Genomic DNA, 20,191 nt, shown 5'->3' on the forward strand with positions numbered 1-20,191 from the left:
TTCCTATGGCGTTGCAATGGCTGTGATATTATCATGACTATGACGTTATAAAAGCTATGACATTATAGTGGGTAGGACGTCCCAGTGGCTACGAATTTACAATGGCTCCGATGTTATGATGGCTACGACGTGACGATGGCTATATTGAAAATGGCTACGCCGACACAATGGCTATCATCTTACAAATATTATTACTTTCCAATGTCTATGACCTTACAAATGCTACGCCGTCTCAGTGGCTGTGACGTTATAGTGGCTATGTGGTTACAATGGCTATGATATCACAATGGGTCCGAATGCACAATGGTTATGGCACTAGAGTGGCTAGGCCATTACTATGGATCCGATGTTTCGTTGGCTGTGACATTACAGTAGCTATGATATTGCAAGAGCCATGACTTTACAGTAGATATGATGTGCTAGTGGCTATGACATCACAAATGGTATGAAGTCACAATTGACAAGCCTTCACAATGACTATGATATCACAAGAGCTACGATGTTCCAATTGCTAGGACGTCACAATTGCTATGACGTCACAGTTGCTACGACGTCACAATGGCTATGACAATACAGTGGGAATGACTTTACTATGTCTATTGCATTGTAGTGCCTAAGATATTACATTGGCTGGGACATTATAGTGGCCAGGACGTCACAGTTGCTGCAACGTCATGATGGCAATGACCTCGCAATTTCTATGAAGTCACAAATGACATGACTTCACAATGACTATGATATCACGAGCGCTATGATGTTACAGTGGCTATGATGTCACAATGGCTATGAGGACACAATGGCTATAACGGTACAATGTCTGTGATATCATTGTGACTATGACTTTACAAAGGCTATGACATTATTGTGGTTATGATGTCATCGTAGCTGTGACGTTACCACGGCTCTGATGTTTTCATGGCCATGATGACGATGGCCATGATGACAATGAGTATGCCGACACAATGGCTGGGATACTACAAATGCGATGACTTTACAATGTATATGATATTACAAAGGTCACGACGTTTCAATGGCTATGACATTAATGTGGCTATGAGGTTTCAATGGCTATGACGTCACAACGCCTATGACATAACAATGGCTATGACGTCACAATGGCTCTTACAGGACAGTGGAAATGACGACACTATCTCTATGACATTGTGGTGCCTATCACGTTACGATGGCTGTGACATTATAGTGGCTATGCCATCACAATATCTATGGCATCGTGATGGTTATGAAGTCAACGGCAATGACATAACAATGTCTATGAAACTACAGTGGCTTTGACCTTACTATATCTGATGTTATAATCGCTGTGATGTCACAATGGCTATGCCATCACAATGGCTATGACATCACAGTTTCTATGACATCATAGTGGCTCTGACGTTCCAATGGCTATGACATCAAAATGGCTATGACGTTAAATTTACAATGACTTAAATATGTCTGTGTCATTACGGTGCCTGTGACGTTACAATGGCTGTGACATGATCGTGGCTATGATGGTGCAATTCCTGTGGCATTGTAGTAGCTATGACTTTTCAATGGCTAGGAAATTAAAGTGGATATGACGTCACAATGGCTACGTCATCACAATGGCTATGACTTGATAATGGCCATGACATCACAATTGCTTCGAAGTCACACTTGATATGACATCACATTTATGTGATGTCACGACAGCGATGATGTTAAAATGGCTATGTCACAATTGCTACAACGTCACAATTCCTATGGCGTTGCAATGGCTGTGATATTATCATGACTATGACGTTATAAAAGCTATGACATTATAGTGGGTAGGACGTCCCAGTGGCTACGAATTTACAATGGCTCCGATGTTATGATGGCTACGACGTGACGATGGCTATATTGAAAATGGCTACGCCGACACAATGGCTATCATCTTACAAATATTATTACTTTCCAATGTCTATGACCTTACAAATGCTACGCCGTCTCAGTGGCTGTGACGTTATAGTGGCTATGAGGTTACAATGGCTATGATATCACAATGGGTACGAAGGCACAATGGTTATGGCACTAGAGTGGCTAGGCCATTACTCTGGATCCGATGTTTCATTGGCTGTGACATTACAGTAGCTATGATATTGCAAGAGCCATGACTTTACAGTAGATATGATGTGCTAGTGGCTATGACATCACAAATGGTATGAAGTCACAATTGACAAGCCTTCACAATGACTATGATATCACAACGGCTACGATGTTCCAATTGCTATGACGTCACAATTGCTATGACGTCACACTTGCTACGACGTCACAATGGCTATGACAATACAGTGGGAATGACTTTACTATGTCTATTGCATTGTAGTGCCTAAGATATTATTGGCTGGGACATTATAGTGGCCAGGACGTCACAGTTGCTGCAACGTCATGATGGCAATGACCTCGCAATTGCTATGAAGTCACAAATGACATGACTTCACAATGACTATGATATCACAGGGGCTATGATGTTACAGTGGCTATGATGTCACAATGGCTATGAGGACACAATGGCTATAACGGTACAATGTCTGTGATATCATTGTGACTATGACTTTACAAAGGCTATGACATTATTGTGGTTATCATGTCATCGTAGCTGTGACGTTACCACGGCTCTGATGTTTTCATGGCCATGATGACGATGGCCATGATGACAATGAGTATGCCGACACAATGGCTGGGATACTACAAATGCGATGACTTTACAATGTATATGATATTACAAAGGTCACGACGTTTCAATGGCTATGACATTAATGTGGCTATGAGGTTTCAATGGCTATGACGTCACAACGCCTATGACATAACAATGGCTATGACGTCACAATGGCGCTTACAGGACAGTGGAAATGACGACACTATCTCTCTGACATTGTGGTGCCTATCACGTTACGATGGCTGTGACATTATAGTGGCTATGCCATCACAATGTCTATGGCATCGTGATGGTTATGAAGTCAACGGCAATGACATAACAATGTCTATGAAACTACAGTGGCTTTGACCTTACTATATCTGATGTTATAGTCGCTGTGATGTCACAATGGCTATGCCATCACAATGGCTATGACATCACAGTTTCTATGACATCATAGTGGCTATGACGTTCCAATGGCTATGACATCAAAATGGCTATGACGTTAAATTTGCTATGACTTAAGTATGTCTGTGTCACTACGGTGCCTGTGACGTTACAATGGCTGTGACATGATCGTGGCTATGACGGTGCAATTCCTGTGGCATTGTAGTAGCTATGACTTTTCAATGGCTAGGAAATTAAAGTGGATATGACGTCACAATGGCTACGTCATCACTATGGCTATGACTTGATAATGGCCATGACATCACAATTGCTACGAAGTCACACTTGATATGACATCACATTTATGTGATGTCACGACAGCGATGATGTTAAAATGGCTCTGTCACAATTGCTACAAAGTCACAATTCCTATGGCGTTGCAATGGCTGTGATATTATCATGACTATGACGTTATAAAAGCTATGACATTATAGTGGGTAGGACGTCCCAGTGGCTACGAATTTACAATGGCTCCGATGTTATGATGGCTACGACGTGACGATGGCTATATTGAAAATGGCTACGCCGACACAATGGCTATCATCTTACAAATATTATTACTTTCCAATGTCTATGACCTTACAAATGCTACGCCGTCTCAGTGGCTGTGACGTTATAGTGGCTATGAGGTTACAATGGCTATGATATCACAATGGGTAAGAAGGCACAATGATTATGGCACGAGAGTGGCTAGGCCATTACTATGGATCCGATGTTTCATTGGCTGTGACATTACAGTAGCTATGATATTGCAAGAGCCATGACTTTACAGTAGATATGATGTGCTAGTGGCTATGACATCACAAATGGTATGAAGTCACAATTGACAAGCCTTCACAATGACTATGATATCACAACGGCTACGATGTTCCAATTGCTATGACGTCACAATTGCTATGACGTCACAGTTGCTACGACGTCACAATGGCTATGACAATACAGTGGGAATGACTTTACTATGTCTCTTGCATTGTAGTGCCTAAGATATTACATTGCCTGGGACATTATAGTGGCCAGGACGTCACAGTTGCTGCAACGTCATGATGGCAATGACCTCGCAATTGCTATGAAGTCACAAATGATATGACTTCACAATGACTATGATATCACAAGGGCTATGATGTTACAGTGGCTATGATGTCACAATGGCTATGAGGACACAATGGCTATAACGGTACAATGTCTGTGATATCATTGTGACTATGACTTTACAAAGGCTATGACATTATTGTGGTTATGATGTCATCGTAGCTGTGACGTTACCACGGCTCTGATGTTTTCATGGCCATGATGACGATGGCCATGATGACAATGAGTATGCCGACACAATGGCTGGGATACTACAAATGCGATGACTTTACAATGTATATGATATTACAAAGGTCACGACGTTTCAATGGCTATGACATTAATGTGGCTATGAGGTTTCAATGGCTATGACGTCACAACGCCTATGACATAACAATGGCTATGATGTCACAATGGCGCTTACAGGACAGTGGAAATGACGACACTATCTCTATGACATTGTGGTGCCTATCACGTTACGATGGCTGTGACATTATAGTGGCTATGCCATCACAATGTCTATGGCATCGTGATGGTTATGAAGTCAACGGCAATGACATAACAATGTCTATGAAACTACAGTGGCTTTGACCTTACTATATCTGATGTTATAGTCGCTGTGATGTCACAATGGCTATGCCATCACAATGGCTATGACATCACAGTTTCTATGACATCATAGTGGCTCTGACGTTCCAATGGCTATGACATCAAAATGGCTATGACGTTAAATTTGCAATGACTTAAATATGTCTGTGTCATTACGGTGCCTGTGACGTTACAATGGCTGTGACATGATCGTGGCTATGACGGTGCAATTCCTGTGGCATTGTAGTAGCTATGACTTTTCAATGGCTATGAAATTAAAGTGGATATGACGTCACAATGGCTACGTCATCACTATGGCTATGACTTGATAATGGCCATGACATCACAATTGCTTCGAAGTCACACTTGATATGACATCACATTTATGTGATGTCACGACAGCGATGATGTTAAAATGGCTATGTCACAATTGCTACAACGTCACAATTCCTATGGCGTTGCAATGGCTGTGATATTATCATGACTATGACGTTATAAAAGCTATGACATTATAGTGGGTAGGACGACCCAGTGGCTACGAATTTACAATGGCTCCGATGTTATGATGGCTACGACGTGACGATGGCTATATTGAAAATGGCTACGCCGACACAATGGCTATCATCTTACAAATATTATTACTTTCCAATGTCTATGACCTTACAAATGCTACGCCGTCTCAGTGGCTGTGACGTTATAGTGGCTATGAGGTTACAATGGCTATGATATCACAATGGGTAAGAAGGCACAATGATTATGGCACGAGAGTGGCTAGGCCATTACTCTGGATCCGATGTTTCATTGGCTGTGACATTACAGTAGCTATGATATTGCAAGAGCCATGACTTTACAGTAGATATGATGTGCTAGTGGCTATGACATCACAAATGCTATGAAGTCACAATTGACAAGCCTTCACAATGACTATGATATCACAACGGCTACGATGTTCCAATTGCTATGACGTCACAATTGCTATGACGTCACAGTTGCTACGACGTCACAATGGCTATGACAATACAGTGGGAATGACTTTACTATGTCTCTTGCATTGTAGTGCCTAAGATATTACATTGGCTGGGACATTATAGTGGCCAGGACGTCACAGTTGCTGCAACGTCATGATGGCAATGACCTCGCAATTGCTATGAAGTCACAAATGACATGACTTCACAATGACTATGATATCACAAGGGCTATGATGTTACAGTGGCTATGATGTCACAATGGCTATGAGGACACAATGGCTATAACGGTACAATGTCTGTGATATCATTGTGACTATGACTTTACAAAGGCTATGACATTATTGTGGTTATGATGTCATCGTAGCTGTGACGTTACCACGGCTCTGATGTTTTCATGGCCATGATGACGATGGCCATGATGACAATGAGTATGCCGACACAATGGCTGGGATACTACAAATGCGATGACTTTACAATGTATATGATATTACAAAGGTCACGACGTTTCAATGGCTATGACATTAATGTGGCTATGAGGTTTCAATGGCTATGACGTCACAACGCCTATGACATAACAATGGCTATGACGTCACAATGGCGCTTACAGGACAGTGGAAATGACGACACTCTCTCTATGACATTGTGGTGCCTATCACGTTACGATGGCTGTGACATTATAGTGGCTATGCCATCACAATGTCTATGGCATCGTGATGGTTATGAAGTCAACGGCAATGACATAACAATGTCTATGAAACTACAGTGGCTTTGACCTTACTATATCTGATGTTATAGTCGCTGTGATGTCACAATGGCTATGCCATCTCAATGGCTATGACATCACAGTTTCTATGACATCATAGTGGCTATGACGTTCCAATGGCTATGACATCAAAATGGCTATGACGTTAAATTTGCAATGACTTAAATATGTCTGTGTCATTACGGTGCCTGTGACGTTACAATGGCTGTGACATGATTGTGGCTATGACGGTGCAATTCCTGTGGCATTGTAGTAGCTATGACTTTTCAATGGCTATGAAATTAAAGTGGATATGACGTCACAATGGCTACGTCATCACTATGGCTATGACTTGATAATGGCCATGACATCACAATTGCTACGAAGTCACACTTGATTTGACATCACATTTGTCACGACAGCGATGATGTTAAAATGGCTATGTCACAATTGCTACAACGTCACAATTCCTATGGCGTTGCAATGGCTGTGATATTATCATGACTATGACGTTATAAAAGCTATGACATTATAGTGGGTAGGACGTCCCAGTGGCTACGAATTTACAATGGCTCCGATGTTATGATGGCTATGACGTGACGATGGCTATATTGAAAATGGCTACGCCGACACAATGGCTATCATCTTACAAATATTATTACTTTCCAATGTCTATGACCTTACAAATGCTACGCCGTCTCAGTGGCTGTGACCTTATAGTGGCTATGAGGTTACAATGGCTATGATATCACAATGGGTACGAAGGCACAATGGTTATGGCACTAGAGTGGCTAGGCCATTACTCTGGATCCGATGTTTCATTGGCTGTGACATTACAGTAGCTATGATATTGCAAGAGCCATGACTTTACAGTAGATATGATGTGCTAGTGGCTATGACATCAAAAATGGTATGAAGTCACAATTGACAAGCCTTCACAATGACTATGATATCACAAGGGCTACGATGTTCCAATTGCTATGACGTCACAATTGCTATGACGTCACAGTTGCTACGACGTCACAATGGCTATGACAATACAGTGGGAATGACTTTACTATGTCTATTGCATTGTAGTGCCTAAGATATTACATTGGCTGGGACATTATAGTGGCCAGGACGTCACAGTTGCTGCAACGTCATGATGGCAATGACCTCACAATTGCTATGAAGTCACAAATGACATGACTTCACAATGACTATGATATCACAAGGGCTATGATGTCACAATGGCTATGAGGACACAATGGCTATAACGGTACAATGTCTGTGATATCATTGTGACTATGACTTTACAAAGGCTATGACATTATTGTGGTTATGATGTCATCGTAGCTGTGACGTTACCACGGCTCTGATGTTTTCATGGCCATGATGACGATGGCTATGATGACAATGAGTATGCCGACACAATGGCTGGGATACTACAAATGCGATGACTTTACAATGTATATGATATTACAAAGGTCACGACGTTTCAATGGCTATGACATTAATGTGGCTATGAGTGTTCAATGGCTATGAAGTCACAACGCCTATGACATAACAATGGCTATGACGTCACAATGGCTCTTACAGGACAGTGGAAATGACGACACTCTCTCTATGACATTGTGGTGCCTATCACGTTACGATGGCTGTGACATTATAGTGGCTATGCCATCACAATGTCTATGGCATCGTGATGGTTATGAAGTCAACGGCAATGACATAACAATGTCTATGAAACTACAGTGGCTTTGACCTTACTATATCTGATGTTATAGTCGCTGTGATGTCACAATGGCTATGCCATCTCAATGGCTATGACATCACAGTTTCTATGACATCATAGTGGCTATGACGTTCCAATGGCTATGACATCAAAATGGCTATGACGTTAAATTTGCAATGACTTAAATATGTCTGTGTCATTACGGTGCCTGTGACGTTACAATGGCTGTGACATGATTGTGGCTATGACGGTGCAATTCCTGTGGCATTGTAGTAGCTATGACTTTTCAATGGCTATGAAATTAAAGTGGATATGACGTCACAATGGCTACGTCATCACTATGGCTATGACTTGATAATGGCCATGACATCACAATTGCTACGAAGTCACACTTGATTTGACATCACATTTGTCACGACAGCGATGATGTTAAAATGGCTATGTCACAATTGCTACAACGTCACAATTCCTATGGCGTTGCAATGGCTGTGATATTATCATGACTATGACATTATAAAAGCTATGACATTATATTGGGTAGGACGTCCCAGTGGCTACGAATTTACAATGGCTCCGATGTTATGATGGCTACAACGTGACGATGGCTATATTGAAAATGGCTACGCTGACTAAATGGCTATCATCTTACAAATATTATTATTTTCCAATGTCTATGACCTTACAAATGCTACGCCGTCTCAGTGGCTGTGACGTTATAGTGGCTATGAGGTTACAATGGCTATGATATCACAATGGGTACGAAGGCACAATGGTTATGGCACTAGAGTGGCTAGGCCATTACTATGGATCCGATGTTTCATTGGCTGTGACATTACAGTAGCTATGATATTGCAAGAGCCATGACATTACAGTAGATTTGATGAGCTAGTGGCTATGACATCACAAATGGTATGAAGTCACAATTCACAAGCCTTCACAATGACTATGATATCACAAGGTCTACGATGTTCCAATTGCTATGACGTCACAATTGCTATGACGTCACAATTGCTACGACGTCACAATGACTATGACAATACAGTGGGAATGACTTTACTATGTGTATTGCATTGTAGTGCCTAGGATATTACATTGGCTGGGACATTATAGTGGCCAGGACGTCACAGTTGCTGCAACGTCATGATGGCAATGACCTCGCAATTGCTATGAAGTCACAAATGACATGACTTCACAATGACTATGATATCACAAGGGCTATGATGTTACAGTGGCTATGATGTCACAATGGCTATGAGGACACAATGGCTATAACGGTACACTGTCTGTGATATCATTGTGACTATGACTTTACAAAGGCTATGACATTATTGTGGTTATGATGTCATCGTAGCTGTGACGTTACCACGGCTCTGATGTTTTCATGGCCATGATGACGATGGCTATGATGACAATGAGTATGCCGACACAATGGCTGGGATACTACAACTGCGATGACTTTACAATGTATATGATATTACAAAGGTCACGACGTTTCAATGGCTATGACATTAATGTGGTTATGAGGATTCAATGGCTATGAAGTCACAACGCCTATGACATAACAATGGCTATGACGTCACAATGGCTCTTACAGGACAGTGGAAATGACGATACTATCTCTATGACATTGTGGTGCCTATCAGGTTACGATGGCTGTGACATTATAGTGGCTATGCCATCACAATGTCTATGGCATCGTGATGGTTATGAAGTCAACGGCAATGACATAACAATGTCTATGAAACTACAGTGGCTTTGACCTTACTATATCTGATGTTATAGTCACTGTGATGTCACAATGCCGATGCCATCACAATGGCTATGACATCACAATGGCTATGACATCACAATTTCTATGACATCTTAGTGGCTATGACGTTCCAATGGCTATGACATCAAAATGGCTAGGACGTTAAATTTGCAATGACTTAAATATGTCTGTGTCATTAGGGTGCCTGTGACGTTACAATGGCTGTGACATGATCGTGGCTATGACGGTGCAATTCCTGTGGCATTGTAGTAGCTATGACTTTTCAATGGCTATGAAATTAAAGTGGATGTGACGTCACAATGGCTACGTCATCACTATGGCTATGACTTGATAATGGCCATGACATCACAATTGCTACGAAGTCACACTTGATATGACATCACATTTATGTGATGTCACGACAGCGATGATTTTAAAATGGCTATGTCACAATTGCTACAACGTCACAATCCTATGGCGTTGCAATGGCTGTGATATTATCATGACTATGACGTTATAAAAGCTATGACATTATAGTAGGTAGGACGTCCCAGTTGCTACGAATTTACAATGGCTCCGATGTTATGATGGCTACGACGTGACGATGGCTATATTGAAAATGGCTACGCCGACACAATGGCTATCATCTTACAAATATTATTACTTTCCAATGTCTATGACCTTACAAATGCTACGCCGTCTCAGTGGCTGTGACGTTATAGTGGCTATGAGGTTACAATGGCTATGATATCACAATGGGTACGAAGGCACAATGGTTATGGCACTAGAGTGGCTAGGCCATTACTCTGGATCCGATGTTTCATTGGCTGTGACATTACAGTAGCTATGATATTGCAAGAGCCATGACTTTACAGTAGATATGATGTGCTAGTGGCTATGACATCACAAATGGTATGAAGTCACAAATGACATGACTTCACAATGACTATGATATCACAAGGGCTACGATGTTCAAATTTGCTATGACGTCACAATTGCTATGACGTCACAGTTGCTACGACGTCACAATGGCTATGACAATACAGTGGGAATGACTTTACTATGTCTATTGCATTGTAGTGCCTAAGATATTACATTGGCTGGGACATTATAGTGGCCATGACGTCGCAGTTGCTGCAACGTCATGATGGCAATGACCTCGCAATTGCAATGAAGTCACAAATGACATGATTTCACAATGACTATGATATCACAAGGGCTATGATGTTACAGTGGCTATGATGTCACAGTGGCTATGAGGACACAATGGCTATAACGGTACATTGTCTGTGATATTATTGTGACTATGACTTTACAAAGGCTATGACATTATTGTGGTTATGATGTCATCGTAGCTGTGACGTTACCACGGCTCTGATGTTTTCATGGCCATGATGACGATGGCTATGATGACGAGTATGCCGACACAATGGCTGGGATACTACAAATGCGATGACTTTACAATGTATATGATATTACAAAGGTCACGACGTTTCAATGGCTATGACATTAATGTGGCTATGAGGTTTCAATGGCTATGACGTCACAACACCTATGAAATAACAATGGCTATGACGTCACAGTTTCTATGACATCATAGTGGCTATGACGTTCCAAAGGCTATGGCATCAAATGGCTATGAAGTTAAATTTGCAATGACTTAAATATGTCTGTGTCATTACGGTGCCTGTGACTTTACAATGGCTTTGACATGATCGTGGCTATGACGGTGCAATTCCTGTGGCATTGTAGTAGCTATGACTTTTCAATGGCTATGAAATTAAAGTGGATATGACGTCACAATGGCTACGTCCTCACTATGGCTATGACTTGATAATGGCCATGACATCACAATTGCTACGAAGTCACACTTGATATGACATCACATTTATGTGATGTCACGACAGCGATGATGTTAAAATGGCTATGTCACAATTGCTACAACGTCACAATTCCTATGGCGTTGCAATGGCTGTGATATTATCATGACTATGACGTTATAAAAGCTATGACATTATAGTGGGTAGGACGTCCCAGTGGCTACGAATTTACAATGGCTCCGATGTTATGATGGCTACGACGTGACGATGGCTATATTGAAAATGGCTACGCAGACACAATGGCTATCATCTTACAAATATTATTACTTTCCAATGTCTATGACCTTACAAATGCTACGCCGTCTCAGTGGCTGTGACGTTATAGTGGCTATGAGGTTACAATGGCTATGATATCACAATGGGTACGAAGGCAAAATGGTTATGGCACTAGAGTGGCTAGGCCATTACTATGGATCCGATGTTTCATTGGCTGTGACATTACAGTAGCTATGATATTGCAAGAGCCATGACTTTACAGTAGATATGATGTGCTAGTGGCTATGACATCACAAATGGTATGAAGTCACAATTGACAAGCCTTCACAATGACTATGATATCACAACGGCTACGATGTTCCAATTGCTATGACGTCACAATTGCTACGACGTCACAATGGCTATGACAATACAGTGGGAATGACTTTACTATGTCTATTGCATTGTAGTGCCTAAGATATTACATTGGCTGTGACATTATAGTGGCCAGGACGTCACAGTTGCTGCAACGTCATGATGGCAATGACCTCGCAATTGCTATGAAGTCACAAATGACATGACTTCACAATGACTATGATATCACAAGGGCTATGATGTTACAGTGGCTATGATGTCACAATGGCTATGAGGACACAATGGCTATAACGGTACAATGTCTGTGATATCATTGTGACTATGACTTTACAAAGGCTATGACATTATTGTTGTTATGATGTCATCGTAGCTGTGACGTTACCTCGGCTCTGATGTTTTCATGGCCATGATGACGATGGCTATGATGACAATGAGTATGCCGACACAATGGCTGGGATACTACAAATGCGATGACTTTACAATGTATATGATATTACAAAGGTCACGACGTTTCAATGGCTATGACATTAATGTGGCTATGAGGTTTCAATGGCTATGACATTACAGTAGCTATGATATTGCAAGAGCCATGACTTTACAGTAGATAGGATGTGCTAGTGGTTATGACATCACAAATGGTATGAAGTCACAATTGACAAGCCTTCACAATGACTATGATATCACAAGGGCTACGATGTTCCAATTGCTATGACGTCTCAATTGCTGTGACGTCACAATTGCTACGACGTCACAATGGCTATGACAATACAGTGGGAATGACTTTACTATGTCTATTGCATTGTAGTGCCTAAGATATTACATTGGCTGTGACATTATAGTGGCCATGAAGTTACATAGCCCAGTGGCTATGAAGTTACAATGGCTCTGATGTTATGTTGGCTACGACGTGACGATGGCTATATTGAAAATGGCTACGCCGACACAATGGCTCTGATATTACAAATATTATTACTTTCCAATGTCTATGACCTTACAAATGCTACGACATCTCAATGGCTGTGACATCCAAGTGGCTATGAGGTTACAGTGGCTATCATGGCACCATGCCTATGACATTACAATGGCAATGACGTCACAATTGTTATTACACTGCAGTGGCTATGACATTTCAACTGCTATGACATCAAAATCGCAATGATGCTAAAATGGCTATGATGTTACAGTGGCTATGTTTTGCAATGGCTAAAAGAAATGACATTTCAATGTCTACGAAACTACAGTGGCGATGATATTATAATATATATGGTAATATAGTCGCTGTGATGTCACAATGGCTATGCCATCACAATGGCCATGCCATCGCAATGGCTCCGACATTGCAGTGGCGATGACGTAACAATATCTATGACTTCATAATGGCTATGACGTTTGCATGGCTATGATGTGGAAATGGCTATAACTTTAAATTTGCAGTGACTTAACTATGCCTATGTCATTATGGTGCCAATTATGTTACAATGGCTGTGACAGTATAGTGGTTATGACCTCACAATGGCTACAATTATACGATGGATATGATGTCAGAGAGGCAATGACATCACAATGTCTTTCACGTTATTGTAGCTATGACGGTACAATGCCTGTAGCATTATAGCAGCTACGCCGTCTCAATGGCTGTGACATTAAAGTGGCTATGAGGTTACAATGGCTATGATATCACAATGGGTATGAAGCACAATGGTTATGGCACTAGAGTGGCTAGGCCATTACTATGGATCCGATGTTTCATTGGCTGTGACATTACAGTAGCTATGATATTGCAAGAGCCATGACTTTACAATAGATATGATGTGCTAGTGGCTATGACATCACAAATTGTATTAAGTCACAGTTGATAAGCCTTCACAATGACTATGATATCACAAGGGCTACGATGTTCCAATTGCTATGACGTCACAATAGCTACGACATCACAATGGCTATGACAATACAGTGGGAATGACTTTACTATGTCTATTGCATTGTAGTGCCTAAGATATTACATTGGCTGTGACATTATAGTGGCCAGGACGTCACAGTTGCTGTAACGTCATGATGGTAATGACATCGCAATTGCTATGAAGTCACAATTGACATGACTTCACAATGACTATGATATCACAAGGGCTATGATGTTACCGTGGCTATGATGTCACAATGGCTATGAGGACACAATGGCTATAACGGTACAATGTCTGTGATATCATTGTGACTATGACTTTACAAAGGCTATGACATTATTGTGGTTATGATGTCATAGTAGCTATGACGTTACCACGGCTCTGATGTTTTCATGGCCATGATGACGATGGCTATGATGACAATGAGTATGCCGACACAATGGCTAGGATATTACAAATGCGATGACTTTACAATGTATATGATATTACAAAGGTTACGACGTTTCAATGCCTATGACATTAATGTGGCTATGAGGTTTCAATGGCTATGACGTCACAATGCTTATGACATAACAATGGCTATGACGTCACAATGGCTCTTACAGGACAGTGGCAATGACTATACTATCTCTATGACATTGTGGTGCCTATCACGTTAAGATGGCTGTGACTTTATAGTGGCTATGCCATCACAATATCTATGACATCATGATGGTTATGAAGTCAACGGCAATGACATAACAATGTCTATGAAACTACAGTGGCTTTGACCTTACAATATATATGATGTTATAGTGGCTGTGATGTCACAATGGCTATGCCATCACAATGGCTATGCCATCACAATGGCTATGACATCACAGTTTCTATGGCATCATAGTGGCTATGACGTTCCAATGGCCATGAGATCACAGTGGCTATCTAGTTACAATGGCTATGCCATCAGAGTGGCCATGACTTTATAGTGAATCTGACGTTACAATGGCTAAGATATCACAATGGCTACGACATCAAAATGGCTATGATGTTAAATTTGCAATGACTTAAATATGTCTGTGTCATTACGGTGCCTGTGACGTTACAATGGCTATGACATGATCGTGGCTATGACGATGCAATTCCTGTGGCATTGTAGTAGCTATGACTTTTCAATGGCTATGAAATTAAAGTGGGTATGACGTCACAATGGCTACGTCATCACTATGGCTATGACTTGATAATGGCCATGACATCACAATTGCTACTATGTCACACTTGATATGACTTCACATTTATGTGATGTCGCAACAGCTATGATGTTAAAATGGCTATGTCACAATTGCTACAACATCTCAATTGCTTTGACGTTGCAATGGCTGTGATATTATCATGACTATGACGTTATAAAAGCTATGACATTATAGTTGGTAGGATGTCCCAGTGGCTATGAAGTTACAATGGCTCTGATGTTATGATGGCTATGACGTGACGATGGCTATATTGAAAATGGCTATGCCGACACAATGGATCTGATATTACAAATATTATTACTTTCCAATATCTATGACCTTACAAATGCTATGACGTTTCAATGGCTGTGACATTAAAGTGGCTATGAGGTTCCAGTGGCTATGACGGCACTATGCCTCTGACAGTACAATGGCTATGACGTCACAATTGTTATTACACTGCAGTGGCCATGACATTTCAACTGCTATGACATCACAATCGCAATGACGGTAAAATGGCTATGATATTACAATGGATAGGTCTTGAAAATGGTTATAAGTTCACAATCTCTATGATGTTACAGTTGCTATGCAGTCACAATAGCTATGACAATACAGTGGCAATGACTCTACTATATCGATGACATTATAGTGCCTATAGTATTACAATGGCTGTGACATTATAGTGGCTATGACGTCACATTGTCTATGGTGTCAGGATGGCAATGTTGGCAATGGAAATGACGTTTCAATGTCTATGAAACTACAGTGGCTATGATATTATAATATCTATGATAATATAGTCGCTGTGATGTCACAATGGCTATGCCATCACAATGGCTATGACATTACAATGGCTATGATATCACAATGGCCATGATTTTGCAATAGCTATGACATTATAATGGCTATGACGTTACAATATCTATGACATCAAACTGGCTATGACATCACAATTGCTATGAAGTCACAATTGATATGACTTCACAATGACTATGATACCACAAGGGCTTTGATGTTACAATGGTTATGACATCACAAGAGCTACGACATCACAATGGCTATGACGTCACAACGGCTATGACAAGACAGTGGCAATGACTTTACTATGTCTATGACATTATAGTGCCTATCATGTTACAATGGCTGTGACATTATCGTGGCTATGACATCACAATATCTATGACGTCATGATGGCTAACTACAGTGGCTATGACATTACAATATATGTTGTGTTATACTCACTGTGATGTCACAATGACTATACCATCACAATGGCTATGACTTTACAATGGCTATGATATCACAATGGTTATGACATCACAATGGCTATGACCTTTGAATGGCCATGACGTTAAAACATCTATGTTATTACATTTGCAGTGACCTAACTATATCTATGTCATTATGGTGCCAATGATTTTACAGTGGCTGTGACATTATAGTTGCTATGACCTCACAATGGCTACAATTTTATGTTGGATATGATGTCCAAAAAAAATGACGTTACAACGTCTATCACATTATTGTGGCTATGATGGTACAATGCCTGTGGCATTATAGTAGCTGTGACGTTTCATTGGCTGTGACATTAAAGTGGCTATGAGGTTACAATGGCTATGATGTCACAATGGCTATGAAGGCACAATGGCATGACACTAGAGTTGCTATTTCATTACTATGGATGCGATGTTACACTGGCTAAGACATTACAATAGCTAAGATGTTACAATAGCTATGACTCTACAATAGATGTTATAGTGGCTATGATGTCACAATGTCTATGCCATTATGGCTATAACATTACAATGGCTATGACATAACAATTGCTATGAAGTCACAATTGATATAACTTCACAATGACCATGATACCACAAGGGCTATGATGTTACAACTGCTATGACGTGACAATTGCTTTGACATCACAAAGGCTACAAAGTTACAATGGCTATGCCATCACAGTGGCTATGACGTTACAATTGTTCTGAGGTAATGATGGCTATGACATCTGACGATGCAATTCCTGTGGCATTGTAGTAGCTATGACTTTTCAATGGCGGTGACATTAAAGTGGGTATGACTATGATATCACAATGGCTATGTCATCACTATAGCTATGACCTTATAATGGCCATTACATAACAATGGATACGCCATCACAATGGCTATGACATTACAATGGCTATGACATCAAAATGGCTATGAATCGCCGTCACCCATTGGAGGTCAGGTTTAGTGTGGGGACGCTCGTACCCCAGGCTAGGCCCCCGCATGGGCCCGCCCTTCAGGTGGCATTCACCAAAAGCATCTCAAGGAAACATTCTCCTCAACCTGGCTGCGATGCCTGGCGTGCTTCACCGTCACCTCTTGTGCGGACTCCTCAGACCCAGGACCCATGAAGAGTGTTGGGGGGGGGGAGGTTATTTTATTTTTTCTTTGCTCGTTTCTCATCATTCATTGCAATTGATTCTATTTCTCGGCAATGAATGGTTACAAACTTCGGTCCCATTTGTATTTTTTTAATCAGTAGAATTTCTGGATTTTAAGGACTATTTCAGTGCTTATCGTTGCCTGTCACATATCTGTCTGTGCTTTCCATCCGTGGCAAACGGATGCCCTTAAACCTAATGAATTTACTAAAAAAAACCAAACAAACAAAAAAAAAAAACTTAAAATGACCTTAACCACATGCTTCATTTAAGAATTGACATGTAAGTCTATAGAAGCCCTGTTCACTGTCTCTGCTATCCAAGTTGTCAACTGTCCTTGAATACATCTAGCAGTGATGGAGTGTGGTGTGAGGTAGAGCTTTACCTTGGGGGTGGTTTGGGGTGTGTGTGTGTGTGTGTGTGTGTGTGTGTTTCTCTTGGTTTTTCAACCTCCACTGTAAGGAGAGGCTGTTCATTTGTCCTAAGTCAAGAATCCAGGTAACCACACAATGAAAGTCTATGGGAGGCAAGCGAGGAATGTGAGAAAGGAATTGAAAACACTCAGTAAACCATAACATCGCAAGCACCCTTAACTGGCGATAAGCTCTTCCAGTATAAACAGATGACAAGATCCAATTGAAAGACAAAACAGAACCCTGAAGGTGTGGCTCAGTAGGTGAGAGGTCCTATCATGCAATGGAAAGCTGAGGGTTCCATTCGGGGTCACAAGGGAATCCTGGTCAACGGCACACGCGTGGTTGCACTGACCAGGTTCTATCCTGGCTCTGGGCAGGGTGCTTTGGTGGGAGGCAACCAACTCATGTTTCTCTCACATCACTGTTTCTCTCTCTCTCTCTCTCTCTCTCTCTCTCTCTCTCTCTCTCTCCCTCTCCTTCTGCTGAACGTGGCTGCGATGCCTGGTGTTGATTCCTCCAAAGGAGGCCACGAGGGAGGGGTGCGGGAACGGGGAGACCGGAGACCCAAAAACACCGAACAAAGCAGGCCTTGGAGGTTATGGGAGGCAGAGGCTGAAGTTGAGGTGAATAAAATGTGTATGCTTTTGTATATTAGCTCTGAGAGCAGGATGCCAGAGGCCTCCAGCAGCTGGTGGAGGCAGGCGAGGAGCTCCCCAGAGCCCCCAGATGGAAAGGGGTCCCACGGCCACCTTGATTTGTGACTCCTGGCATCTGGACTCTCAGGGGACTCCTCTCTGTTCTTGTAACCCCCTTCTTTGGTGGCAGAGGGACATGGTGACTCTAGGAATTGAATAGGATGCAGCTGCCTCCTCAGCCCCAGCTCCCATGCTGCACCCCAGTGTGAACCGGACTCCGGAGGACCCGGGCCCGCCAAGCGCTGCCAGATTGAGGAGCCTGCGGGCCCTGAAGACGGGATGGCGCCCAGCCTGCAAGGCCCCCCGGTGCCCTGGGCCGCAGACGCGCTCACCTCAGTGCTGGTCGTGGCTGAAGGCTGTGCCCTGCCTAGCGTCAACACGGTCCTGGAGACCCAAAGCAAGCCCACATTGGTCCCACCAGTATCTCTGGTCCCTGAGGCACGCTTGGGCTCTGGAGAGGGGGCGCACTCGCCCGTCGGCCTGGAACCCGGCACTCTCCTGGATGATGCTCCCACAGGAGCCATCACTATCCAGCAGGAATTCTGCACGTCAACCCCACACATCGCCCTCCCAATAGAGGCCCCCCACCAGGACGAGGAGGTGTCGTCCTGGTTCCAGGCTCCCTTGATGCTCCCTGCAGGCTGGCTCACTGGAACCCGGTCAGGCAGCCCACTGCTCCCACATGGCCCTATCCGAGGGCCATGGCCTCCACCCCCGAGGCCTAGTCCAGAGAGAAACGCACCTGGGCCCTACTCCAACCTGAGCTTCAACCTGTGGGAGCCCTTCCCAAGCTCACCGCTCCAAACTCTACCTCTGTCCCCAAGCCCCAGTCCAGGTCCTCAGGTTCGCCGCCCCTGGCTGCATGCTCTGGGGCCTGCTCCAAAGGCCTGGAAATGCCTGTTTTAGGAATGAATGGGATGCAATCCCTCCTCAAGGGGCTGAGGACCAGGAGAAGGGATTCTGATAGCTGTTGTGAGTTTACCACACATGTGAAAACAATGAATAAAGACAGATGCTCTTTTGATGCAGGCTGCTTTGCAGAATTGTCGATCAATGGTCACCACCAGGTAAAGCACCGGCAAGTCCGTGCGTGCATGGAGCTAAGCCAGGACGTCGTCTTGCACTGCTTACCGAGGGGGAGCTGGCAGGGTGCTGT

The 20,191-nt window shown here is 42.4% G+C and overlaps 1 protein-coding gene across 1 annotated transcript; it reads left to right on the forward strand.

Moving 5' to 3' along the window:
• The first annotated feature begins 13,677 nt into the window (after positions 1-13,677).
• Positions 13,678-19,941, forward strand: LOC139014320 (proline-rich protein 23C-like). Its single transcript, XM_070421307.1, has 2 exons — positions 13,678-13,739; positions 19,203-19,941. Exons 1-2 carry the CDS (start codon positions 13,678-13,680, stop codon positions 19,939-19,941), a joined length of 801 nt encoding a protein of 266 aa, XP_070277408.1.
• Positions 19,942-20,191: the final 250 nt, after the last annotated feature.

Source organism: Myotis yumanensis, unplaced genomic scaffold, assembly GCF_028538775.1.
Source record: "Myotis yumanensis isolate MYYU_CA2020_CCGP unplaced genomic scaffold, mMyoYum1.0.hap1 SCAF_7, whole genome shotgun sequence".
In the NCBI taxonomy this organism is placed as follows: Eukaryota; Metazoa; Chordata; class Mammalia; order Chiroptera; family Vespertilionidae; genus Myotis; species Myotis yumanensis.